We start from the raw sequence: 26,265 nt of genomic DNA on the forward strand, positions 1-26,265 counted from the left end.
TTTCCTTTATCAGTTGCAGTATTTGTGGACCTATAAATATTACTTCTTTAATTTCTGCCTCACAGAAGCTATAATACCCTTACAAAATACTAAAGATACCTTACAAGAACGTACGTCAGTCAGTTTGTATGGCAGCTACATATATGGTTCTTCCGAGATTCATTCCGCCTAGAAAAAGTGCTGAATTTCTTGGTAACTTTTCCACTCTTTTGCAGTACCTAASAGCATATTCAATAAGTTTTGTCGTTTGATAAGAAAAACGCAATTCTATTATTCAAAATACACTTTATTATTTAATATAATCTCCCTGTACATTAATACACTTGCTCCAACGATCCTCCAATCTGTGGCTCATTCTATCACTCTTGAAGTCATTCTTTTTTACAACTCATGTGCTGTCATTGTGCCGCAACAGACTGCAGCAGCACGACAGTGAATTGAAAATGGCGTTGTGAATCCTACTACATGAACATTTGTAAGAAGGTAGCGACATAACAATGGCCGGCATGTACACAAAACAACGCAGCTATCCATTTTGCATGTACACAATTGCGTTGTGGCCATACTAATACCTTGCACTTCAATGAAATTTTAATATTTTGTTCAAAGTGATATTTTTAAGCAAAAAATAAGTAAACTTATTTGTTTTAAATTATCAATTGTTATTACAAATGATGTAACAGAGATATTTTATGCTTTTATTTGTCAAATATCCTCAGTTTTGATAGAGCATTAGTGGCATCACCACTCTACCTCATCTCTCTACTGTCGTCCTACTGTCGTTGGCAAATATAGAAATATATTGAAGTTACCGAGAACGACAACTGTCGGCCTGCAGTCGTGTAGTCGTGCAACTGTCAAAATGACTGTGTCCATAAGAACGTGTGTATTTTAATATTTGTCAGATGTCGTTTRCAGTATGTSGYGCTCATTGTGTTCAGTGATGAGCCAATATCAAATTTCAATTCCTAGAAATGCATATAATGCATGCAGTCTCTAATTATAGGATTATTTAAATTCAGTTAAATTTCGATTTTAATAAACAATAAACACACATCACATCCATACGTATGTATTGTAAATAAAATTATTAAWATTGTAAACTTTTACATTTAAATCACACATTTATGTATATGGTATATGRAATATGCATACTTATATGAGTGTACAGTTAATTATGTAAACAAAACGCGATAGCATTTTGAGATTTAATAACAAATAAATGAGTGCAATTACTGGAATGCGAATTGATGACTTCGGTAGAGTGGCGCAGATAATGAAGAATTATTTCTATTTCATATATGTATGTATGTATATTCAATTGAAAAGTCCATGGCCTACAATAGTAAAACACATTTTTTGGCAAAATTATATTCATCAGCTATTTTAATTAAGTAAATGAGAGCCAAAATCAGAAGTGAAGCTCGGTGTTGAAGGCACCTCAATTACTGCTTCCGTTTTCCTAACATTTTTTAACAAGCGACCTATTATTCGTATTGCCTTACACTTTCCCGTTCACATTCATAGCTCCAGATCATAATTTCAGCCCAACAGGTAATAATATCACGTATTGAATATGAAAGCAACGATTTTTAAATAAAAATTTTATTATTTATATTATATATACGTATAACATAGCAACACATTACAGAGATACACTTAACAATTTTTTGTTTGGTTAGATTTAATACATAATCTTATATATATTATAATATTATACTTAGGTTGCCCTTTGGAAATGATACGAAAGTTAGCCATTCAAGCTTAAGCAAATCCCTTGGTCAATAAAACGGTTTACAACAGTATGCAAGTCTCTAGAATCAAAAACTTACACTTGAAATAGAGAGTTTGCTTACCTTAACTCATAATCGCACTTTAATAATATTTGCATATTCAACTAATCGTTCATTATCTCTGATAAAATGTGCTCATTTTACGCCCTTTCGCGTTTATTTACAAATATTTTTGCGTACAGATATAAGAGAACACTTAATGAAATGCAATTTTTTATGCACTGGTTAGTGAGAGTGCCAAGATAACTGCTTATAGGAACTTCAAACGAAATTATTATTTCYTTATACCATGATTCGACCAACACTTAATTACGTAATTTAGGCTATCAATAGATTGTCTCATTTATCTASTAGATGTATTTTCACTAATTTACCAGATTTAGTAAGATTCGGCATACAAAAATGAGGAGATTTGAAACTAATCTACTCGTAATCTCCCTATGCGACTCTGATTTAGCGGCATTTGTTTATCAGTAAGGAAATCTATTACATTATCACAGCTATTTCAGAAAATGCAAAGAGAGAAAAATGTAAGCAAAGAAAATATGCAAAAAAGCAAATGAATTAAAAGTAATGCATTCGAACCTGGCAATCGACTTCCTAAATCAAAAAAGTTATCTATTAGTTCCATTAAATGGACAATATTTAAAACAAGACAACTTTTATAACAAAATACGACATTAAAATGTTTCATTTTAATAAATATTAAACGGTGTGATTTTTTAGCGCAAAGAACAGCTGATTTTTAAATGTCCAATTGCAGTGAGGACAGTTTAGAATGGTGAAAACATTAAATGTAATCTAATCACCTAAAATTTTTGGCCGAAATATAATATTACTTTAGAATCTCGTGCACTTTAAACACTTTCGCCGCGGTAAGCTCCATCTCGGCATATAGTCACGTTTTTGAATATAATACAATATCGTATACCCAGAATCATTAAATAATTTAGAATAAAGTAAGGAGAGCAAAGTTCGGATGCAACGAGTGCTTTAAACATTTTCAAAGTGGTCGTGAGTACATAAATGACGATGAACATGTGGGCCAATCAAAATCCGTAATCACCGGAAATTCCATTGAAACTGTGAGTGAATTCATCAAAAATCAGCCGAAATCATCATTGAAATTCATGGAAATGGAATTGAATATCTACAAAAAATCGATTTATTGCATTTTGATCGAACATTTGGGCTTACGAAAGCTGTGTCCACGGCTTTGACTGACAACCAAAAATTGCTCAGAATCCAACATTCGAAGGACGATTATTTGAAGAAAAATCACATTTTAGGCATTAACCACTCCCCGTATTCACCTGATATGGCAGCGTGCGACTTCTTCCTTTTGCATTTGCTCATGAAAGAAAAGCGTTATGCAGACGTAGAGGCCATTCAAAAGGCTTGTACCGCTATACTGGCGGCCATACAGGCCAACACGCTGAAACACTCGTTCGACATGCTTTTGGACTTTGCAACTATTTTGAATAAAATAAATGTCCCATATCTATCTCGGTTTGTTTTGTAGGTGATACGTACAACTGTTAGTTGGAGAAAACTATTACACTCTGATACATATTTTTGCCGATTTCTTTATTAAAGATTTTATTTAAAATATTTAGTAATTCATATTATGTAAAACTTGCCATGAAAGTATAGGGTGCCAATATAATTTTTCTTTTGGAAAATTCTTAATGTTAATATCCATTGCATTGGGATCGTTATGGGTGGAAAGGAATCTGGATTTATGGTGTAATTCGTTAAATAATACAATTTGTTCTGAAGAAATCAAAAAATTAATAAATTTAAGATTAGACATTTTCGAGCAATTTGTTAACACTTGACTTTACTTACCGCATAAAGTGGACAGCGCAATGGCAGATTTGATATTCGTCTCAGCTCTTTAAAAAATACTCCAAGCATGCTGTTTGCAATTGTGCCTAGTTTCCCAAGTTGGCAACCATTTACAGGTACTTTCATTAAATTTAAGCGACTGTCATCGCCACGTAATATATCTATTGAGGAATATAGCTCGTAGCTCGTTATATTTTCCTTCACTTTAAATTCAATTAAAATTTTCACTTTACGTTTTTCATTATAAAATTTGTATTTAAATTCACTAAAGATATCCTTTTCACCGTAAGTTAAATTCATATAGGACAAGCTAAAAGCTAAGTTACGCTGAAAGAAAGAACATACATACATATGTACATATATGAATTTCGTTACACTAAATTGTATTTGTTTCAAATATAATAAATACTAAAACACTTGTAATTACCGCTGCTTTAGAGGCATTAGAATTTGCAGACAGCGTCACAAGCAAGAGTACAAGAAACACTTTAGTCAAAACGTTAGACATACTTAGTTGCGATTAACGTTTCTGTAAACTGTGCGTCCGCTATGGACTCGTGATGAATTGCGAAGAACAATTCTTCTTCCACCCTTTTTTATTCACAAATGATTAGATCAATTTTTATATAATAATATAATATAAATATTTACTAAAACCAAAAGCATTTGTACTCTGATATGTTATCAAAACTATCCAAATAAAAATTACATTAAATATACATTAGTGTAAAAAAATTAAATGGAGCATAATTGCTTCATCTAAATAAAAAAAAAAATGTAATTGTAAAATATTTACCACATATATAATATAAAACGATCGAAGGCCGAAAGTTTTTGGTTGAGCCTGGGTATATAAAGGGCAATCCATTTCGAGGTTCCCTACTTCTTTAAAGAAAAAAAAAACACAGAAACTTCAAATTCTATGGGAAATGTTTATTAGCATTCGAAAGAACATTCATTGGAACTTATTTTTTGAGGCTTAACTCTTTCAAATGTTAGCTGCAGCTACGTCTCAGATAGTCCATCCGTTATATGTCCAATATTCGATGACTCCTTCGAGTATTTCGACTGGTAACTAGCGGATGGCCCGCGTAATGTTTTGTCCGCATAGACTTCAAACTTTACATATCTCCACAGGAAAAAATCTAACGTTGCGATATCACACTATCATGGTGGCCAATCGAACAGCCGAAAACGTGAAATTATCTGCTCATTGAAGTGTTCTCTCAATAAATCCATTTATTTATGCGATGTGTGAGAAGTGGGGCCGTCATGTTGAAACTGGATGTCGCCGAGATCGCGAACTTCAATTTCAGGCATCAAATAGTCAGTTATCATAGCACGATAACGGTTGCCAATGACGATTATGTTCTCGCCGACATAATTTTTTAAGAATTATAGACCTATGACCGCAAATCACACCAGACTGTTGTTTTTTTTTCTGGATAAAATGGCAGCCCTTGAATCTCTTCAGATTGTACTTCGTCCCAAATAATTTGATTCGAAAACGTCGGATTTTCTTGGAACTTTTCAAGAGCACTTAGAGTGAAGGGATGTCGCTTGAGTAGGTGGAGCGGCTTCAGTTTTTACGTTTTCCATAACGCGTCAAGTCGTTCCATACGTGAATCCGAATCCGAGTTGCTGCGCACGACACCGAATCGCCTCTTCACAGTCTTCGTATAWACTCTCAGYTACTGCTGTTAAATTTTTTCCTGCTTCTGCGTGTTGGAAGTGGTCTATTAGGTCGAATATTATGCAATAATGAATGCTAGGTCTCAAGATGGGTGATAGTGTTGTGAACAATACACAGTAGGTAGGTAATAAAGTTCAATGATTTATAAACCTTTCCATGATGCCAAATAATACCGAACAAAAATAACATGACAGCTTGACATGACTCACGCGTGATCTGTCAAAAAATATAAGTGTTTTATTCGTAATATATATCAATTGAATAAAAAAGCATGGAATTGCTTGTTCACGAAATAATGAAAATGTTCTCCAAAATGTAAGATTACATTTAAGTAGGGACCTGCATATTCTCCTATATGCATATATAGGAAGGTTTGAGGAACATTTCAGTTTCAATCAGTGCGTGTCGGTTATTTTCRTGCTCCCTCACACAGTCGCAGTTCCTTTCGTGCCGACCACTGCATTAGGCCAASAACCATACTTCGGTCCTTTGAAGACCGTGTGAGTAAAACACATAATTGTTTCTATTCGGTGCTATTGCACTTGATATTGGCGATCCTGCAAGACCTTAAGGTAGTCCTGCTCGCTTTGATCGGTCTATCAGCTTTTTCAGAAGTTTCTTTGTATACTGTTTTTAACGTCTTTCSGATTTTCTGTATTTGTTCGGTAGCAAGACGCATGGCACTTTCGGCAATYTCATAAGCTATTTCGCTTTCCGGAATTCATTTGTGGCTTGAAAACCAGTATACATAAAGTGACTTGATTGCCGCCTGGCTATCGRCCTATATGTTGGTCCTATTTATATTGATTCTTGCGTTGTTCGGTATTAGCTCAGSCCATTCCCTGACCGCGAAGATTTCCCATGGAAGATGCTGATGTRTTCGGAAAGCTTGTAGGGTCGCCTAAGATTCAGCTCCAAGCAGTAAATTCCGGCTCCTACTCCATTAGCCAATTTTGTTGCGTCTGTATCCTTCCCTTCTTATTGCGCTATGCCGGCCGCCATTTTTGCTACAAAGCTTTTCACTGCTACAGATATAGTGAACAACGAGTGGCTGTATCCTCTCCCTCTCTAAGGTTTTCTGTATGAGACGTTACTGTCAGTGGCCCACCAAACCAAAACACAATATTCTTCAATAATATTGATATAATTAATTTAATTGGTATATACATATGTGGGCCTACAATTAATTATGTAAATAAAAAGCGATAGCAGTTTGAGCTTTAATAATAAATAAATGAGTGCAATTATTGGAATGCGAAATGTTGACTTTAATAGAGATGCGCATTTTATGAATAATCATTCATATATGTATATGTATATGTTTTCTTCGTATACATTTATGCCGATAATGTGCACTCATATATAATCAACGTATGGCCATGACCTTAACATATATACAGGATCCGACAAAACTTTGTATACCCTATGAACGTAAGACCAATTATATAAGGTTATTTCTTTGGAGAAGTGAAATTTATTGCTTTGTTTGTTTTTCTATTTTCTTTATGGGTATATCCAATTAAAAAAAAATTAAAATTGTGGGGTTCGAGAACAAAAACAAATTTTAATTAATTAATAGGAAAATTGCTTCATTGTTTTCTAAAATATTCTCCATTAATATCTATATACTTCTGCATGCGTTTGCACCACTTTTCGATGCACTTTTGCCTGATGTTTGCGGTATCTATAARAAATAAAAAGAAGTCATTCGGTGCCAAGTCTAGACTACACGGAGTATGACTCATCAAATAGATGTTCTGAGTGCTCAAAAATGCAGTTGTTCAAGTCGATGTGTGGGAGCTAGATTTGTCGTGGCGAAGAGTAATTCATCCACGGCGGTTGGTTTTTCTGATTTCTTGAAAGACAACTGACAAACAAAAGGTTGTATACCACTCATCATTTACTGTTCTGAGTTTGCATGCAGCAGTAGTTKCCGTAAGAAGAACTGATTTAGCACGACCTTCACGAAATTTGTCTTGGAGTGATCTACGACCTCGATTGAATATATCATACCATCGATAGACACTGGTCCTTGTTGGTGCCTCTTCGTCAAAAATTCAATTAAGTTCATCTGTGCACAATTGATGAGTTAATCCACGTCGAAAGTTGTAAAAAATAATCTCGAATTAATTCCATTTTTTGAGCGAGTAGAATATTTTAAGTAACTATAAACAACACAAATAGCTTTACAGTAACATTGTGGGTTTCAGATTGCAAGAATACCAAATCCCGAAATATAAAAGACATCTGAAAAGAGGAATATTTAGCAGCGACGAAAGTTCTCTATGATCATTCTGAACAACTTAGCCTAAGAGACTATCGGTCTAAAGCAGTTCCGAGTCAGCGAATTTTAAGTAAGTAGAGACATGCATATTCTTCTATATGCATATATAGGAAAGTTTGAGGAACATTTCAGTTTCAATCAGCAAAAAACATCAATCATCATCGTCAACTATTTTTATTAGCTCCGAGCTSTATACTTATGCAGAGCCAAAGTCCTCAATTACTGCTTCATTGGTCTTTTTATACCCAAAAGGAAATATCCCTATTGTAGTATATGATAAACGTGACGAGCTGAGTTGATTTAGCCATGCCCGTATGTCTGTTTATACATACGTGACTAGTAATATAAAAAATTTTATTTTTTAATTTTTTGCAACTTCCACAAAACCTTTATTATCTTACTTTATATTCAATTATGTCTATGAAAATAGCACGCACATTATATATATGTTTGTATTTGCTACGCTGTTATTTGCTGATAAGTGTTCAAATAGTATACATATATGTATTTCAATAAAAAAGATTTTGATAGGCGTTTTGTAGCTGCGAGCAGTTTCCGCTTGAACTGTGTATAACTTAATTAGAGTTGCCAAATGAAATTCTACTAATTTAAATCTGGACGTGACGCCTTTATGAGAAATTCTTGGCAATTCTCTAGTACCCATAATGTGATGTGGAAAATGCGACAATTTATACGATCGAAGTAGTAGAAGGTAAAGTTTCCTTACTTCTCACTAATTCTTAAAGTATTTAGTAAAGTTCTTTTAAGTTTACTTCGAAAATTATTTCATGGGTAAACAGAAAGTTTTCAATTAAAGACTGTACCGTGGCTCGTCATTATTTTTACATAATATATAAATAGGTTGAAAATCTGCTTATCAGTGCCGCTCTAGGCAAGAATTAGTAATACTTTTTAATTTAAATTTCTCGCGAAAATCCATTCGCCGGTTTTCTGTGTTATGATTGTCGGTGACATCTGCGCCAAATGTCACATCACATATCAGACGCTTGTCTTTCGGAAGTACATACAGTGTTTGTCTGGAAAGTAATAGGACTGAGTCGATTTAAAAACGTTTATTGTATCAATCRTTACAATTATTTAAAAACTTTGAAAATAGGCTCCTCCTTCCTTTTGGCAAATGTGAGGCCAAGGTTACGTTGACAGTTTTCTTGTATTATCGAGCTGTGTTGCACTCCGAATTCCTTTCGACCTGCCAAACTGTAAACAAGAAATAATATTTGAGTGTTATGCGTCGTTTGCGCGAAGCTATTCGTAAAAGAAGACCGAAATTAGAGGCCGACAACACTTCGTAAGTTTTTCGCTAAATGTTTAGCAAATATCATACCGCAACCACCATATTCGACTAATTTAGCTCCATGAGACTTCTGACTATACAGCAAAYTCAAACCACAGCTCCAAGGAAACCATTTATGACATTAACAACTGTTTCGAGAATTGTAAGAAAACGTTGGCATTAGTGTGTGCTGCCAAGGCGGATTACTTTGAGGTGGTCGACATATTTTTTAAAAATTAAATTAAGGTTTTTAAAATTATGAACAAAATCTTACTATTTTTTGCTTGGTAGTGATATGTTAGCATTCCTGCGCAACAATTCTTTTGATAGCGCTTATACATTAAGGAAATGTCCTGATGCAACTCTTCGTCACTTACAGCACCCAGAAAAATATCTAGATGAGAATTCTGCATAAGTATTATTAAGGATATATATTACATCCAGAGCTTAATATGACATTGTAAGTTGATTTATTAAGACTGCAGTATTCCGACCAATGATTTCCTGCAAAACTTTGTCCAACAAAACATTTCCAGGCAAGTTTTTCTTGATCACTTAGTTTTTCTTCTAAGCTCTCACCTTTCATCAGTTGCTCTATTTATAAACCTACAAATCTTTCCACATTAATTTTTGAGTTTGGGGAATTTACAAATATACTGCCATCGATTTGGATGCTTTGGCACAGGCGATTCGGTACTATGTAAGGTTGATCTGTGGGCCGAAGAAACTTTGGTTACTGTCTCGTGTGTTTGGACTTGGTTGCAGTGTTTTCCAAACGGTCCAGACCAGTGCTCTTGTTAACCCAACCTAAAAGCTAATGTCAAAAACAAGTGTTTAGCTGGACAGCTGATTTGACAACTATCCATCGAGAAAATCCTATTCTTCTAAATTATACACTCTAATAATATCAAATATATCGGTTTACGAAATCTGACTGAAAAATTAGCTTACTGTTTTTAAATATACCTGTTCATAAGCATTTATAGTCCTTATTATTATTATATATGGTTTTCAAAAAAGTCTTGTGGTATCTTCGCTAGTTGGCGCAGAGAGCGCGTAGTTGTAGTTTTATTCGTCGCATCGGGTCATGCTATACCTGTTTGGAAAGCTCATTTCACGCGCTAACACGTGTTTGATTGATTGTCGTTTCTTTTAAGTCGTTCGTGAGTTATAGCGTTGCAAACATGGAGCAAAATAAAGAGAAAATAACGGCATATTTTACAGTACTACTACGATAAAGGCAAAAATGCATCTCAAGCCGCCAATAAAATTTGTGCAGTTTATGGACCCGATACAGTTTCCATTTCCAACGCACAACGATGGTTTCAACGTTTTCGTTCTGGTGTAACGGTAGTCAAAGATGCGCCACGCTCCGGAAGGCCTGTCGTCGAAAATTGCGATAAAATCGCTGAATTGGTCGAAAGAGACCGGGCATGAGTCATCAAAAAAAATTTTATGAACAATTCAATAAAAATACCGCAAGACTTTTTGAAAACCTAATATATAGTTTTTTTTTTTTGTTTTTGTTTTTTTTTATAATTGAATTTTATTTTTACAGTACTACGTTTGCTATAGAGCAGAATGGACAGTTCCCGTAAGCCAGAAAGAATCAATCCTCGGCGTCATGCAAATATACTGTCGCAAATACTTTTCGTTTGGGCTATGCCGCTGCTCTTTAAGGGCGCCAAAAATGGCTTGAACACAGATGATCTCACCAAGTGTATGCCAAAAGATAGCTCAGAGGATTTAGGAGATCGCTTGGAAGAGTAAGTAACAAATATTTAATAAACAATGAAGTATGCGCCAAGGTCACGTGCAGCCGGACGATTTTTACTCTCACAAAAGCCTGCAATTATTGTCTAGCTTTCAAAAACAGAGTAGAAATTTTATATAATTTTTTTTATCTTTTTTATTGGCGTAGACATGGGTTCATAAACCCATATACATAAACGTCGGGTTATCAGTTATTACGCGTTTGATAAATTTACAGCTCTTATCTACGTTGTCAATCACTGCTTTGCAAAAGATTAAATTCTTTTGGTWAGAGTAACATAGACACGCCTTATAACCAAAACATTAACCAAAAGTGCTGAGCTGATCCTTAAGAGATGTCTTTCGCTGCTATCGTCACTAACAGTGGTGGATAGATGACTCATCTGAGGCGAGTTTTCGAAGACTTCACMCAATGTTTTATCAAATACTTGTGTTCGTTATAAGGTAGACTCCCCAAAACAATTTATTGTATTGGCAGCATAAAATATCAGACAAACTGTTGTTAAATTTTTTTCCACGGTATAAATTGACAGACTAACTTTTCGCGTCGTAAATAGCTTCTTCGCTTGAAGAACGAAAAAAGCCGATGGATTGCCGGCCGAGCTATTCAAACTCGACGGTTAATAACTGATGAGAGGAATTGTAGAATATGGTCGGACGAAGCATGCCCGACGATTGGAATTRAAGTGTGCTCTGGCCAATCCACAAAAAATGAGACCACACAATCTGCGCCAACTACCGTGGGATAAGCCTCCTCAACATCACATATAAGGTTGTATCGGGCGTAGTGTGTAAAAGATTAAAGCCCATCGTCATAAAACTGATTAGACCTTATCAGTGGGTTCTCAGGCCTAATAAATCAACAGGAAACCAAATCTAGGAAAAGACCCGTGAAAAGAGGATTGACACAAAACACTTCCTCGTAGAGTTTAAAGCTGCTTTTGACAGCACCAAAAGSAGCTAGAKKCCGCTATGTCTGTATTTGRTGTTGCCGCAAAACTAATACGWCTGTGTAAACTGACGTTGACGCAATACCAAAAACTCCGTCAGGATCGGGAAGGACCTCTCTGAGTGACTTCCTTTCGTRCCAATYTACTCCTGGAGAAAATAATTCCAGCTGTAGATCTAATTAGAAAAGGTACAATCTTCTATAASRGTGTAAATCTGCTAGCGTACGCCGATRAAATTGTTACCATTGGCCTCAATAACCGCGCCATTAGTTCTGCTTTTTCCAGAATGGATAAGGAAGCGAAGCAAATGGGTCTGGAAGTGAACGTGTGCAAGGCGAAATATCTCCTGTCATCAAACAAACAGTAGTCGCACTCGCGACTTGTCTCCCAYGTCACTATTGACAATCATAACTTCGAGGTCATAGATAAGTCGAGATCAGGTGGAAAAGGACCTGGCTTCGCTTGGAATCTCCAATTGGCGCCAAGCAGCGAAAAGAAAGAACGACTGGTGCGCTGTTGTGAAGTCGGTTATTACCACGTAAGCGGTGTCTACGCCAATAAAGAAGAAGTAATATATTTGATAATAAGAAAATAGCGTACTTATCCTTAAAGTACGTATAAAGTTTTGAACCAAGGGCGAAAGTATTTCAGTACTAAAGGCAACCGTGTACCGGCCCCGGGCATCGGCAATTATCTTAAGTGCTTTGACTTCGACGTTTTTCCTTTGAAACTATGAATCAAATTAGTTGAAATGTATATTGTCCTAACTTTGCCTTTTTGCTTTCAGAAAATGGTATGCTGAAGTKGAGCGAGCACGTTGCAAGGGCCGTAAACCACTGCTACGTAATGCCATTCTGCGCACATTTTGGGTGTCCGCAGTTGTGGATGGCGTAATATCATTAATTTATATTGTCATTAAGTAAGTAAAAGRTGAAGTAATCAAAGAATCTTTAGACTTTTACTTTTCTACAAACTTAAATACATACATACCAGCGCCCTTATTTATATGTACATACATCCTTTGTTTGCGCTAACAGATCACTCATACCCGCTGTGTTGGCGCAATTATTGATGCAATTTCAAAAGCAAGTGTCACTCTCTTCAAATCGCTCAGCGAATGCAACAACAACAGCCACTGATATAGTGAATGAGACAAGCCGAGCGATACGGTCCATTGATGCAGCCGTGAAAAGCATGTCTTTGTTGTCGGCTGATGTTGGTGATGTGGCTGCTGGAAATGCTGGAGGAGGTAAGTGTACTGATGTATGGACTTCGGTTAGTATGCATTAAATTATTAGATCATAAACATTGTAGTGAAACAAATTGCGAAGAGGAGAGTCACCAATAAAAGGGTCAATTCGCTTTTTGATTTTCGTAATCAAAGCCACACCCTAACCGACATAATATAATATAATATTTATATTGAAGTTTAATTGACTGTCCATCCGTCGGGACGAAAGAAGAGAACTGTCGACTCTGTAGTATTCGTTTAATTTTTTAAAAATGTTTCTGCCAACAACAACAACAAGATGCAAGCCTTTATCGAGAAGGAAAATCCTATCTAACCAATAGTTCTGCTGATATAAGTATGTTGATGGTTAAAAAAGTTTTACCCAGCAACCTCAATTTGTCACTAACCGTTCTGAAAATACACAAATTAAAAAAAAAACTAGCTGAGAGTTTCGAATACTGAAACTTGGTACGACTATAGGTTCATATCCACTTGTTGCTTCTGAAGTATGCTCTCCATATAAGTCTACATAAACATCAGCTTTGCTTCATATTAATACCAACAGCATTTGACCAATCAGTGACTATCGACTAGACTATTTTTACGACACCGGAAAAATATCAGATTTATAATCCTCCAACTTTTTCTTACCATTTTGGTCAATATGCTACAAAAGAGACCTCAGTAAAGGTGATTAACATTTCATAGTCGCTAAATTTATTTCCAGTAAGCATTTTTTTGAGGTCTGAGTGGCGAAAAAAAGGGCTGTGCCCGGGTCCAGAGTATACCCCAGAGTATATTGCTATGAAGTATAAGTCCTTGTATATTTCATATTTTTAGAGTGTTAACTATATCGTACAAATTCACTTTATTATGAGGTTAGGTCGATCCCAACGGGGATCTTACTTATCAGCTTACAATACCGCTCCTTTGTGGTACCTAAAACTCATGAAATACTGGATCATTACACCTTTACAGGTGGACAAAGCGCTTTGAGCCTTTTTGAGACAACAATATCAGTTTCGGCTACGTCTCCTGGTTCTCCGAAGGTAAAACTACACAAATGTTCATCTCAGTCTTGCAACGGCTGGACAACGGAAGAGAAAGTGCCTGGATATTTGCTCCTCATTCTCYTCCATACAGCTTTCACAACTAGCGTCCGACAAGATTTTGAGCTTTACCGCATGAATGTCTATAGAACATTGTCSAGTAGGAACTCCTACGATTTCGGCAAGATGAACTTTGTTCAGTGCTATTAGTTCAGTTATCGAACAGCGCCAGCTAAGTGCACGCGAAGTTCATTATTCCAGTGGTAATATACAAGTTGCCAACGGAAATCCTATTCGTTCCCATTCCGATGTGAGCAAGACAAGGATGTCCCCTCTGGTTAGCTCATGGGACTTTGCAATTGCCAGCGCTTCCGGTATGACTAGACACCCAAACGAATCTGATGATAAAGTAGCTCGATGCTGTTTCTAGCAAAGACAGACATTCCTTAATTAGCTTTGAGTGCACAGYTAATGAACTCAGCACTAGTAATGCCACTTTGATTTCATAGTGAATGCTCACTTCCTTAAAAGAGGTTGCCCCTCATAGCAGTAGCTCTAACACTTCTTTGATTTCACCATTTCTGCCTGAAAACGACTACAGTGGTCCGTCAGCCTAGAGCTAAGATTGAYGGCGAGCTCCTTAAACAAAACTGCCTTTCCATCATATCTCCTCGGAAAAATACGTCGCGAGCGGCCTTTACGAMGCAGTGATCGTYGTTATCAAGTTGTAGTTGAAGGAGRAGAGCATTTTTGCATGTCTTTTGAGCTCATTCAAACTCATTTTAAGCGCCTTTTGTCATAGCCGAAAGTCACAAGGAGCTAAAGCCGGCGGATGCGGTGTTTGCGGCACGATATTGGTTGAAAGTTGGGCGAAAAACGTATAAATAGTATGTCGTTGTTGACAGTTTGGCCGATCGCTCAACCCAAYCATAATTTTTGGCCTGCTTGGAAATGGTTTTTTCGGCTTCGGCTCACACTTGCCACGATATTCGCCCGATTTTTTAACCAATCGTGTTTTCACTTTTCTTTCAAAATGATTTTGGGAAGTAACAGCTTCCGATATTCCAGCGATGCCAGTAAGATCTCTAACTGTTAATAATCGATTCTCAAGTATCATTCCTTTATTTTATTCACAGTYGATCATCAGTTGATGTTGATGGCCGAGAGGTTCGTCGTCAACGCGTTCTCGACCCTCTTTGAATAATTTTTACCAATTAAAATCACTTGCTCGCGACAAACAATTATCACCGAAGATCTTTTCCAACATTCAGAACGTTTTGGCAACAGAAATTTGATCCCGCACACAAAATTTCATGGAACTTCATTGTTGAATAATTTCACACTTCGTAAAAATCTTTGAGTGCTTTTTATGTACTTCAGAAAGACAAGCGTATATTAAACATCTAAACATTATTTTGATGTGATATTTGACACAGATGTGCCGTCAGTCATACCAACCTAAAAAAAATTAAATTAAAAGTCTTACTATTTTTTGCTCACAGTTCTTGTAGCTGTTTTCAAAGAATCCATTAAATTTGTGTCATACTTTATGAACGAAAAGTGGCGCCTGCCTGCTAAATACAATCATTAAGATGCTTCTTCTTCTAAGATTAGTTGGCATATTATTGCTTGCCGATAAATATTGTATATGCTATACATATATAATATACGTATGCATATAGAATCTAGTTCCGTTATGTTATGAGAGATGATTGATACCATCGTTGGCAATCATTGCTGTTCTTTGTAGTGCGCTGGGCAAATCTAGAGTACAGAAATAGTTGATACGTATCTATCATGTATGTATGGGCGTGAGTAATCTGCGGACAAAGCGAACCGTTTGCGTCAATTAAGTTGTCTGACAATTAGCCGAGTGCACAATTGATTGGCTTGCTCGAACTGATTACGACACTGCAATTGCTGATATCATTCAATAAATTTCTTTCATTACGATTTACTCATTTCTTCTTTGCTACATACACGTGCCAGTACTTACATACATATATGTAAATAAATAAATATTTGTTTTCTTTGCAGCATCATCTAACATCCTCGACGTCGCCGGAAAATCTGCAACAGATAAATTTTTSTTTGCCGATAATACAACTGAGCAACCTGTATTCAGTGACATCGAAGATCCACTATGGTTTGCATTCAACGATATTTATTGCTTGGGCACTATTTTGGTAACATCCACATTGCTGGGTTGTTTTCTTATACATCATGTGGATTTGAGGCAGCGTTTGTTGGGCGCACGCATGCGCATCGCTTGTTGCTCGCTGATTTACAGAAAGGTGAGTGAATATTTGAGCAATAAACGTTCTTGGTAGTTTCTCCTGGGTCCAGAATATATGAATTTATAACAAAAAATATAAAAATTTTTTGAAACCGATGTTTCGTTTCCAAGATTCCTTAATCGAAACGACTCTATACAGTTTGGTTGACATATCTATAGTAGTTTCCGAGATATGTACAAAAAAGTTAGTAGGGGGCGGGGCCGTGCCCACTTTTCCAAAAAAATTACGTCCAAATATGCCCCTCCCTAATGCGGTCCTCTTTATTTATGGCTTAAATATGACTTTATAGGCTTTCGGTTTCCGCCATTTTGTGGGCGTGGCAGTGGGCCGATTTTGCCCATCTTCGAACTTWACCTTCTTATGGAGCYAAGAAATACGTGTACCAAGTTTCATCATGATATCTCAATTTTTACTCAAGTTACAGCWTGCACGGACAGACGGACAGACAGACATCCGGATTTCAACTCTACTCGTCACCCTGCTCACTTTGGTATACATAACCCTATATCTGACTCTTTTAGTTTTAGGACTTACAAACAACCGTTATGTGAACAAAACTATAATACTCTCTTTAGCAACTTTGTTGCGAGAGTATAAAAACGGCTTAGGATATCAATGCAATTCTATATTCCCGTGGAAGTACATTTGATGACACTATGTAAGTAACTCGATTTCTTTTGCATGACCACCGCGGCCACGCTTGCAGAAGTACAGAAGCTCAACCCAATTTTTGACGATTTTCAAGCATAAATCGGCCGATACTGCTGCAATTTCACGTTCTATATTCGCACGAAGTTCATCAATCGTCGCTGGCTTTCAACAAACTTGCCTTTCATTAATTCGACTGTGACATTCGCTGTGTGGCTCGTGGCGCCGTCCGATTGGAACCACATATTGTCCAAGTCCATATTATCCAATTCCGACCAAAAATATTCGGTTATCATTGAGCGATAGCGATTCTCATTCACAGCAACGAGCCGGTCTTGATCATCACGGAAGAGGTACAGCCCAATGAGCTCGCCGGCCATAAACCGTAATTTTTTCGGCATGCAGTTGTGATTCATGGAGTACGTGTGGATTGCTTACCTTACCTGAAGATGATTTTGCCATGAAAATCCGGATCATTTTCAAGTTGTTGCTCAGCCCAATTCACGATTATGCGACTATTTTAGTGAGCAAGCGGCTCCAGTTCTTTCGTCAGTATGATCTTGTGAGGATGTAGGCCAAGACTTTTTCGCAAAACTCGCCCAACGACGTCATAGAGATGCCCAACGCTTTTTTAATTGATGCGCCAACGGCAGCAATATTCTAGTCACTACGAGCACTTCTTTGTCTCACTGGCACCGAAACTTTTTTTACTATACCTGTGTCCGCTAGGCGCTTAATTGTTGATCTGACAGAACGATTATGACGACCATAAATTGGACGTAGCGTCCTTAAGGGGTTAGGTGGGTTTCAGAGGTACAAAAAAAATAGGTATTTTTACGATTTTTTTTAATGCAAGCAATCATATATTTGAAAAAAATAATATGTTATATCAAAGGTATATATTCGAACAATATCTCCTGAAATTTCGATACAAAAATGTTGAAAATTCCGCCATTGAGACCGCATTTCCCTGGGTGTCTCCCAAAAAAGTACTCTCGCCATGGACAGCATAACTTATTATTGCTTCATATAAAATTAAAAAACTAAGCATATTCTGTTAGTACATATCTAAATCTCGTTTTTGAACGTATAAAATAAAAAAAAATATTAAAATTATCCTTCTTTTCTCGAACTTTGAACAAAAAATCTCATTTTTGGTAAACTTTTCGGCATTTTTTGGTCAGAAAAAAAGTTGTAATGAAACAAGAAAATATCCTTCGTTCAATAACTAGATAATATTATTTCAAAAACGTGTACACAATACGGTAAATCGGTCGATAACTTTCCGAGAAATTGTGTCCACTGACTTTAAAAACACAGTTTCAAGAAAAACGCGTTTAAACAGGGCACTTAGCGCAGCTAGCCTTGAGTGCACAAGTTCTCAAGGCTGTATCTCCGAAATTATTACTCAGATCAACTTTAAAATTTAGGACTATATTCTAGAGGTATTGTAGAATTTAATAAAGCAAACAAAAAAAATCGATTTTGGGGAATTTTCAAACCTACTTAACCCCTTAAAGATGAGGCTACTGACTTCGAATTTCGGTAGTAAATTTTAGTAACTTCGACACTTTGCTGGATCGTTGTATATCTCTTCATGATGAAATGACAAACTTCCTTGAAGAGAAATGTCGAAAGAGCATATATGGTAATAGTGATTAAAGCCGATTAGGAGATGAAATCAGCAGAAATTACCAACTGAATTCAACTCTACTACTAGATTGGATTTGTACAATTTTTAGGAGAGTATATTTAGATCAAACTTTTAAAAGCACTTCAAGAAAACGGTCGCTAAAAACAAATTGAGTGAAAATGAGGGTATTATCGCCGATTATCAGGTCTATTCTGAGTTCGAATTAAGCCAAAGAAAGGGGACAAAGCAGTCTGAAGTCAACTACTTAGGGAACTAAATTAGGGACCGATTATACATACAATACAAGGCTGTGACCATGTAACCTTAAACACTTAACATTTTTCAAAGTTTCTATTAACAGTATAATGTATTCGTTCAGTAAAAAATCCACCTCTTTACAAAGCACTGTAGAAACTTCTTCATTACCACTTCAGTTTTTTAGTCAAACCTTGTCRGAACAAGCTAAGGACTGAATATATATATCGTTTGAAGATTAGTTGACAACACTTCAAAGGAGAAGGTGTGAATAGGACGGCCTTAGAGAATAACAAAAGCCTTGATTTTCTCTTTATTTCAACCAACACTAAAAGTCTTTTTTTTTTTTTTTTTTAACTTTGCAATTTCCAATGTTTATTTTTTCCGTCTTTATGATTCCGTTATCATTCTTTAATTTCAGACACTTCGCCTCTCAATGCGCTCCGCTGGCCAAACTCCTGCCGGTTATCTAATCAATTTGCTCTCGAACGACGTTAATCGTCTTGACTACGGTTTCATCTACATGCACTGGATCTGGATAATGCCATTGAATGCCATGCTAATTTGCTATCTCATTTGGCTACGCATTGGTTGGGCAGCAGTTGTGGGCGTGGTCGGTCTACTACTTAAGACCATACCCGTACAGACCGGTCTCAGTAAATTGGCTTCCAAGTTGCGTATGAAAATCGCCGAACGTACCGATGCACGTGTCGGCATCATGAACGAATTGGTGCAGGGTATACAGGTGATCAAAATGTATGCATGGGAAAAACCCTTTCAGGCTGTAGTCGGCGAGGCGCGTCGTCGTGAAATCAAGCAAATTCGTTATGCATCATATTTACGTGGCTTCTATTTGAGTACGATGGTGTTTACGGAACGTTCCACACTCTATATAACCATTGCAGCGGCTGTGCTAATGGGTAATCAAATTTCAGCCGATATTGTTTTCTCTGCGGCCAGTTATTATAATATATTGCAATTGGTCGCCGCCATTTGGTATCCGCTTGCTGTGTCTTTCGGTGCTGAGGCATTAGTCTCACTAAATCGTGTCGAAACCTTCCTGCAGCAGGAGGGACACGACGACAAGGCACATGGGCTGACGCATAAAAAAGATGCCAAAACGAGCGAAAGCAGCGCCGCCAATGCCATTGTACTCAAACAGGTGAATGCGAATTGGGATCTGACGAAACCGCAGCATACCCTACAGGATATCAATTTGGAAATAAAGCGTGGCCAGTTGTGCGCTGTTATTGGTCCCGTGGGTGCAGGCAAGGTATGTTAAAAWWAWWTTTTTTTTTYACACTTTMAAGGCACTTTAAGCTAATAAAATATAATTTTTTTTTGCAGAGTTCATTGCTACAGCTGCTATTAGCCGAACTGCCAATCACAGATGGCGAAGTTGTCATACAAGGCGAACTCTCTTATGCCGCTCAGGAGCCTTGGCTGTTCACCGGCACTGTGCGCAATAATATACTCTTTGGCGAGCCTTACGATCGCAAGCGTTATAATGAGGTAACGAAGTGCTGTGCGCTTTCGACCGATTTCCAGCAGCTTAGTAATGGCGATAAGACAATTGTAGGCGAGCGCGGCGCATCACTGTCGGGTGGTCAACGTGCGCGTATAAGGTGAGTTGCGGTATATAAAGGGCATATGAATTRCGAAAAGAAAAAATTAACTGCRTTCGCAATGATGTTTCGGATTGAGCAGGCAATTGTCAAGTAAAGTCCTCTCTCAACGAACAAAGACCAAACTCTATAAGTCACTCATCATTCCCRTCCTGCTATATGGTGSSAAATATCGCAGTCGATGGAACGAGGAGCTGTACGAGATCTACAACGGCATTGGCATAGTCCAGTGAATTAGGAGACAGCGGCTGCGCTGTCTAATTCATGTCGTCGTAAAGGATGAAAACACTCCAGCTCTGAGTATTCGACGCAATATCCATCGGGGAAAGCTGGGGAAAAAGAAGCCCCCCACTCCGTTGTAAAGACCAGAAGGAGAAGAACTTGGAACACTTGGAATCTCCAATTTGACGACAAACAGCGAAAAGGAAGACGACTGACGCGCTGCTGTAAACTCAACGAATAATATATATATATATATATATATATATTTCATAGGGTATCCGACGATTATACACTTTGCGATAGGGTAGAGTTTTTCAAATGAGTTTGAGGTTTCTTAAACAGTGCGAACTTTAATGATACTGTCCTTCAAAAATCAATTTTTCTAACTCTTTGCTTTGAAATTTTCCAGCTTGGCACGTGCGGTTTACAAACCAGCTTCCATTTATTTGCTCGATGATCCGTTAAGCGCCGTCGATGCACACGTCGGTCGTCACCTTTTCGACGAAGTACTTGGACCACGCGGTCGTTTGGCCACTGAAAAGGCCACACGTGTGCTGATTACCCATCAAGTGCATTTCTTGACCGAAGCCGATTGGATTGTGATCATTGAAAATGGWCGAATCTCACGGCAGGGTACCTACGAGGAGCTGTCGAAAAGTGATCTAGATTTTGCCAAATTACTTGAACGCATAAAGGAGGAAGATGAAGCGCTCGAGAGTGAGAACGAATCGATTTTATCACATGAAACCACCTATGAGGATGAGGAAATTCCTTACATTGACGGTGTGCGTGATGGTTATCAACCGCTGCGTCGTACCAGTCGTAGCAGTCGCAACAGCGCTAATAATGATGGTTCGCTAACGAGAAAATCGGCAAGTTTGGCTTTGAGCTCTGAACAGGATCTCTCCGATGATTCTGGTTTGGCGGAGGACCAAGCGRAAGGCGGTGTCTCCGGACGYGTTTGGTGGGAATATTTCCGCGCTGGCAGCGGTGTATGCGGTCTAGTCTTTATGACCTGCGTCATGTTGTTGTCACAAGTGGTTTGTAGCGGTTCGGATTATTTCGTAAATATTTGGACGCAACAAGAATACTTGCGTTCGCTCAGTAAGCCCACGACCTTCACCACCTTTGAGTGTTTGTATATATACGGCGCACTCATCRTCGCCGTTGTTCTGGTGAGTAAGCCAAGAATGTAAGATCAAAGAAGTTTTTTTTTCTATCTCTCGCATTCTCACAGATGACCGTATTTCGTGGCTATCTCTTCTTCAAAGTCTGTATGCATGCCTCCAAAGTGCTGCACGATCGCATGTTCGGCTGCATACTCCGTGCAACAATGCGTTTCTTCGACACCAATCCCTCGGGTCGCATTCTAAATCGTTTCTCCAAGGATATGGGCGCCATTGATGAGTATCTACCCAAATCTATTATGGACTTCATACAAATCTCTTTGGTTATGTTTGGCATATTGATTGTGATCTGTGTCGTCAATCCCATTCTGCTGTTGGCCATTTTAATTGTAGCCATAGTTGATTATTGGATTTTACAGTTATATTTGCGTCCTTCGCAGGACCTTAAGCGCTTGGAGGGCATTTGTGAGTTCGATATAAAAAATTATATACACAATTATTACGGATATTATTATTAACTTTTGATCTCACTTTACAGGTCGTAGTCCAGTCTTCTCTCATCTCTCCGCCTCACTATCCGGCATTGCGACTATACGCGCACGTGAATTACAAGATATTGTCATAAAGGAGTTTGACAGTCTACAGGATGTGCATAGCGCCGTCTGGCAACTGACAATGGCTGCAAATACGGCATTGGGCTTGTGGTTGGACTGTGTCAGCTGTTGCTTTCTTGCCTCGGTGACATTTAGTTTTTCGTTAATGGGAACTCGTAAGTGTTGTGCGTTATAAAATAAAAAAAATATTTAATCTATATGTCTCTATATCTTAATATAGATACGTTTTAAGCATGCAGCCTAAATGTAGGCAACGTTTTATATTTATTATTTAAAAAAGGGTAGTTGCGGTAAAACTCGTAATACTCCATTAAACTCGTACTTTTTCTATATAATTATGACGTTTGACTTACTTTATCCATATTCCAACACACAATCGAAGAATTTCGTGAAAAACATTCACAAATTTACAAATACAACTTCCGTGGATCGTAATTACGCCAAGTAAACCGAAATTCAAAGTTAAGGCCCGTCATAGATCTCCTGGTGCATACGTTTTAGCGATATATTGATGTCTCAAATCACTCAAAGGTATATAGGTTCAAGACCTCAGTGTAAAAATTGCAGCYGAGTTTACTACAGCACGCCAGTCGTTTCTTCTTGAGGCTTACATTGTTTTTGACATGGATACTGATTACAAGATAGACGAAATTATCTACGCCTTTAAAGTTATGACTGGTATAGTGACGTGAGTGACTGTTTGTTTGATGACAGGAGATATTTCGTCTTGCCCTCGTTCACCAACAGACCCATCTGTTTCGCTTACTTATSCAGTCTGCGAGAATACCAAATTCAAACATCGCGGCATAAGGGTTGCTCGTTTTCGTGCTGTCGAAAGCAGCTTTGAAATYGACGAAGAGGTGGTGCGTGACGATTCTCTTTTCACGGGTCTTTTCTAAGAGTTGGCGCATGTTGAAGTTTTTTCCAAGAGTTGGGTCAGTTGTTAATTTTCCAGGCCTAAAGCCTCACTGATAAGGTCCAATCAGTTTGTTTACGGTGGGCTTTAATATTTCACTCAATACGATCTATAGAACCTTATATGCGATGTTGAGGAGGCTTATCCCACGGTAATTGGCGCAGATTGTGRGGTCTCCCTTTTTGTGAATTGGGCAGAGCCCACTTAAAGCGAAATAGTTGGGCATGTTTTCATCCCATCATATTCTACAAAGAAGCTGATGCATGCTCCTTATCAGYTCTYCGCCGACGTATTTGAATARCTCGGSMTATAATCYATYCGCAYCGGCCACTTTGTTGTTCTTCATTTCAGGTAATTACTATTCGAACTACTTCATGGTCGGGCAATGGAACGTCTGGTCCATCGTTATCGATTGGTGAATCGGGTTCGCCTCCATAATCCATCGCTAGATCACATCTCGGGGTTCTACAAGAGTATGCTCTGGTCTTGAAACCGTTAGTTGGTCGCCGAATCTGTTCATAGAATTTATCAAGCTCTTCGTGCTTACGCTTTTCGGCCTCTCTTCGTCGCTTTCCTCTTTAACTCTCGGTATATACCCCATCCCGCACGTATTGTGATTGATTGTAATGTTGCGAGGTAAGCAGTCTGCTTTCTCTCCGCTGCGTCACGGCACTACTCATCGCACCAGCTGCTTTTTGCATTTTCCGAAAGCCAATGGTTTCCATTTTATATATTGTATACCTGTCTCTTATACACATCTAGATGTGTATAAGAGACAGAGTATGCTCTGGTCTTGAAACCGTTAGTTAGTAGCCGAATCTGTGCATAGAATTTATCACGTATTGTGATCGATTGTAATGTTGCGAGGTAAGCAGTCTGCTTTCTCTCCGCTGCGTCACGGCACTACTCATCGCACCAGCTGCTTTTTGCATTTTCCGAAAGCCAATGGTTTCCATTTTATATATTGTATACTGTATACGTAATACATAATACATAATTTATTTACCGTGTTCTAACCACAAACAACAATTTTTTTTCTTATTAGAAACCTTCAGCGGCAACGTAGGTTTGGCCATCTCTCAAGCCATGATACTCACCGGCATGGTGCAGTATGGCGTACGCCAAGTAGCGGAATCTCTACAACAGATGACTAGCGTGGAGCGCGTACTCGAATATACTGATCTGGAACAAGAATCGGAAATTAAGAAACAACCACCGCCCACTTGGCCCACACACGGGCAAGTTGAATTTAAGGATCTATCACTACGTTACGATCCCAACAATCCACCAGTGTTGAAACACTTGAATATCACAATCGAACCCAGTTGGAAGGTGGGCGTGGTTGGACGCACTGGTGCCGGTAAGAGTTCGCTTATTGGTGCRCTCTTCCGTCTCTCGCAGCTGGAAGGTGACATCATGGTCGATGGCATTGAAACCGGCAGTATTTCGCTGGAGGCATTGCGTTCGAAAATTTCAATTATACCACAAGATCCGGTGCTATTCTCCGCCACCATACGCTACAACTTAGATCCGTTCGATAAGTATGGTGATGCTGATTTGTGGCGCGCGCTGGAGGACGTGAGTTTGCGATATCTCTATTATATTTTATGTATGTTATATGTGTTTGTAAATGCTTTTAGGTCGAGCTGAAGGGCGCCATACCCGGCTTGGATTATATGGTGACACAACGCGGCAGCAACTTCAGTGTGGGTCAACGTCAGCTGTTGTGCTTAGCGCGCGCCATTTTGCGCAACAATAAAGTGCTCGTGTTAGATGAGGCCACCGCCAATGTGGATCCACAGTGCGTAGTGCAATACTCGTAGTTTCCGAATTTAATTTCTACTTATTTACATTTTTTTTGTTTTTTTTCAATACAGAACCGATGCGCTCATCCAAACCACCATTCGTACCAAATTCAGGCATTGCACTGTGTTAACTGTGGCTCATCGTCTACACACCGTTATGGATTCAGATCGGATTCTCGTGATGGATGATGGTCGTGCACGCGAATTCGATATACCRCACTTGCTGCTGAAGAAGCAAAACGGCGCTTTGCGTCAGATGGTCGATGCTACRGGCGCCGAGGCAGAATCACTTAAGAAAATCGCCAGCGAGTCATACAATATGAAGCAACGCGCTTAAATGTGCCTGCAGCTGTTTTGTAATAGTTCTAATTGAAAACACGACACGTTAACGGTGCTAAAAAGTGACAGTTTTTAAATAGCGACGTGCTCAAAAATTGATTTTACGCATGCGTAGTTAATGCGAATGTACAATATAAGTGAAACTAACTGCCTTTATATAAGAATAGCATAGTTTTTAGGGAATTTTTTAACTAATGTGACTAGCTTATTATATGAGGGGACACTTTAATATAAAATAAAAAATTACATACACATGTACAAACATACATACATACGTACATATGTRCTAAAGAATATTAAGTCTTTTTTGCMTAACAGCGAATTTATTTTGTTAGTCTCAGCCTCCATTTTTGTTACTGTTTTCGAAAAGTGCATGCATATGTTCCAAAAGCAACGCTATATTGAATATTTTTTATTATAAAATTAAGTTGTTGTAAAAAGAATTACTTCAATTTTTTTATCATCTAGATTCTCTGCTAGAGAAGCAACTTATAAAGTTAGCTCTTAAACGCGAACTTAAAATGAATATTTCGCATGTAATTCGATTGTAAAGCAAAATACTTCTACTTTGTACTTTTATATTGCTTTATTTTATTAAAAAATTAATTTTACTTTTATAATTTCAAAGTTTTTTGTTAATATATTCTTTTTTGCTAATAAATTTTTTCTTTTGTATTTATTTTAATTTTATATTTTGTATTTATACATAAACATGTATTTATTTTTCTCTTTATTGTTTTTTTCCTTTTTTATGTATTTTGTTTGTTAGTTTTTGATGTATGATTTGTTTTTAAGTTTGTATTTTTTTCAATATTTTATTTTTTTAATTTATTTTCATATTTTTTTAAATTTAAAATGTAAGAAACTAG

At 37.6% G+C, this 26,265-nt stretch overlaps 1 protein-coding gene across 2 annotated transcripts in view; it reads left to right on the forward strand.

Annotated features, from left to right (window-relative positions):
* Window positions 1–25,690, forward strand: part of LOC108976864 (multidrug resistance-associated protein 4) — a 35,943-nt gene extending 10,253 nt beyond the window's left edge. Inside the window, exons 2-14 of one of the 2 annotated variants that reach the window (XM_018946241.1) lie at window positions 10,471–10,678; window positions 12,423–12,554; window positions 12,673–12,884; window positions 15,953–16,209; window positions 19,170–20,021; window positions 20,096–20,373; window positions 21,005–21,770; window positions 21,833–22,187; window positions 22,261–22,491; window positions 24,298–24,830; window positions 24,893–25,053; window positions 25,130–25,403; window positions 25,434–25,690. In XM_018946241.1, coding sequence (XP_018801786.1) covers window positions 10,494–10,678; window positions 12,423–12,554; window positions 12,673–12,884; window positions 15,953–16,209; window positions 19,170–20,021; window positions 20,096–20,373; window positions 21,005–21,770; window positions 21,833–22,187; window positions 22,261–22,491; window positions 24,298–24,830; window positions 24,893–25,053; window positions 25,130–25,394 — 4,227 coding nt within the window. In that variant the 5' untranslated portion in view covers window positions 10,471–10,493 and the 3' untranslated portion in view covers window positions 25,395–25,403; window positions 25,434–25,690. Of the gene's footprint in view, window positions 1–10,470; window positions 10,679–12,422; window positions 12,555–12,672; window positions 12,885–15,952; window positions 16,210–19,169; window positions 20,022–20,095; window positions 20,374–21,004; window positions 21,771–21,832; window positions 22,188–22,260; window positions 22,492–24,297; window positions 24,831–24,892; window positions 25,054–25,129 lie in introns of both variants that reach the window. The other variant, XM_018946240.1, reaches the window with a different exon arrangement.
* The last annotated feature ends 575 nt before the right edge of the window (window positions 25,691–26,265 follow it).

Source organism: Bactrocera latifrons, unplaced genomic scaffold (assembly GCF_001853355.1).
Source record: "Bactrocera latifrons isolate USDA-ARS-PBARC rearing strain unplaced genomic scaffold, ASM185335v1 scaffold_80, whole genome shotgun sequence".
Lineage (NCBI taxonomy): Eukaryota > Metazoa > Arthropoda > Insecta > Diptera > Tephritidae > Bactrocera > Bactrocera latifrons.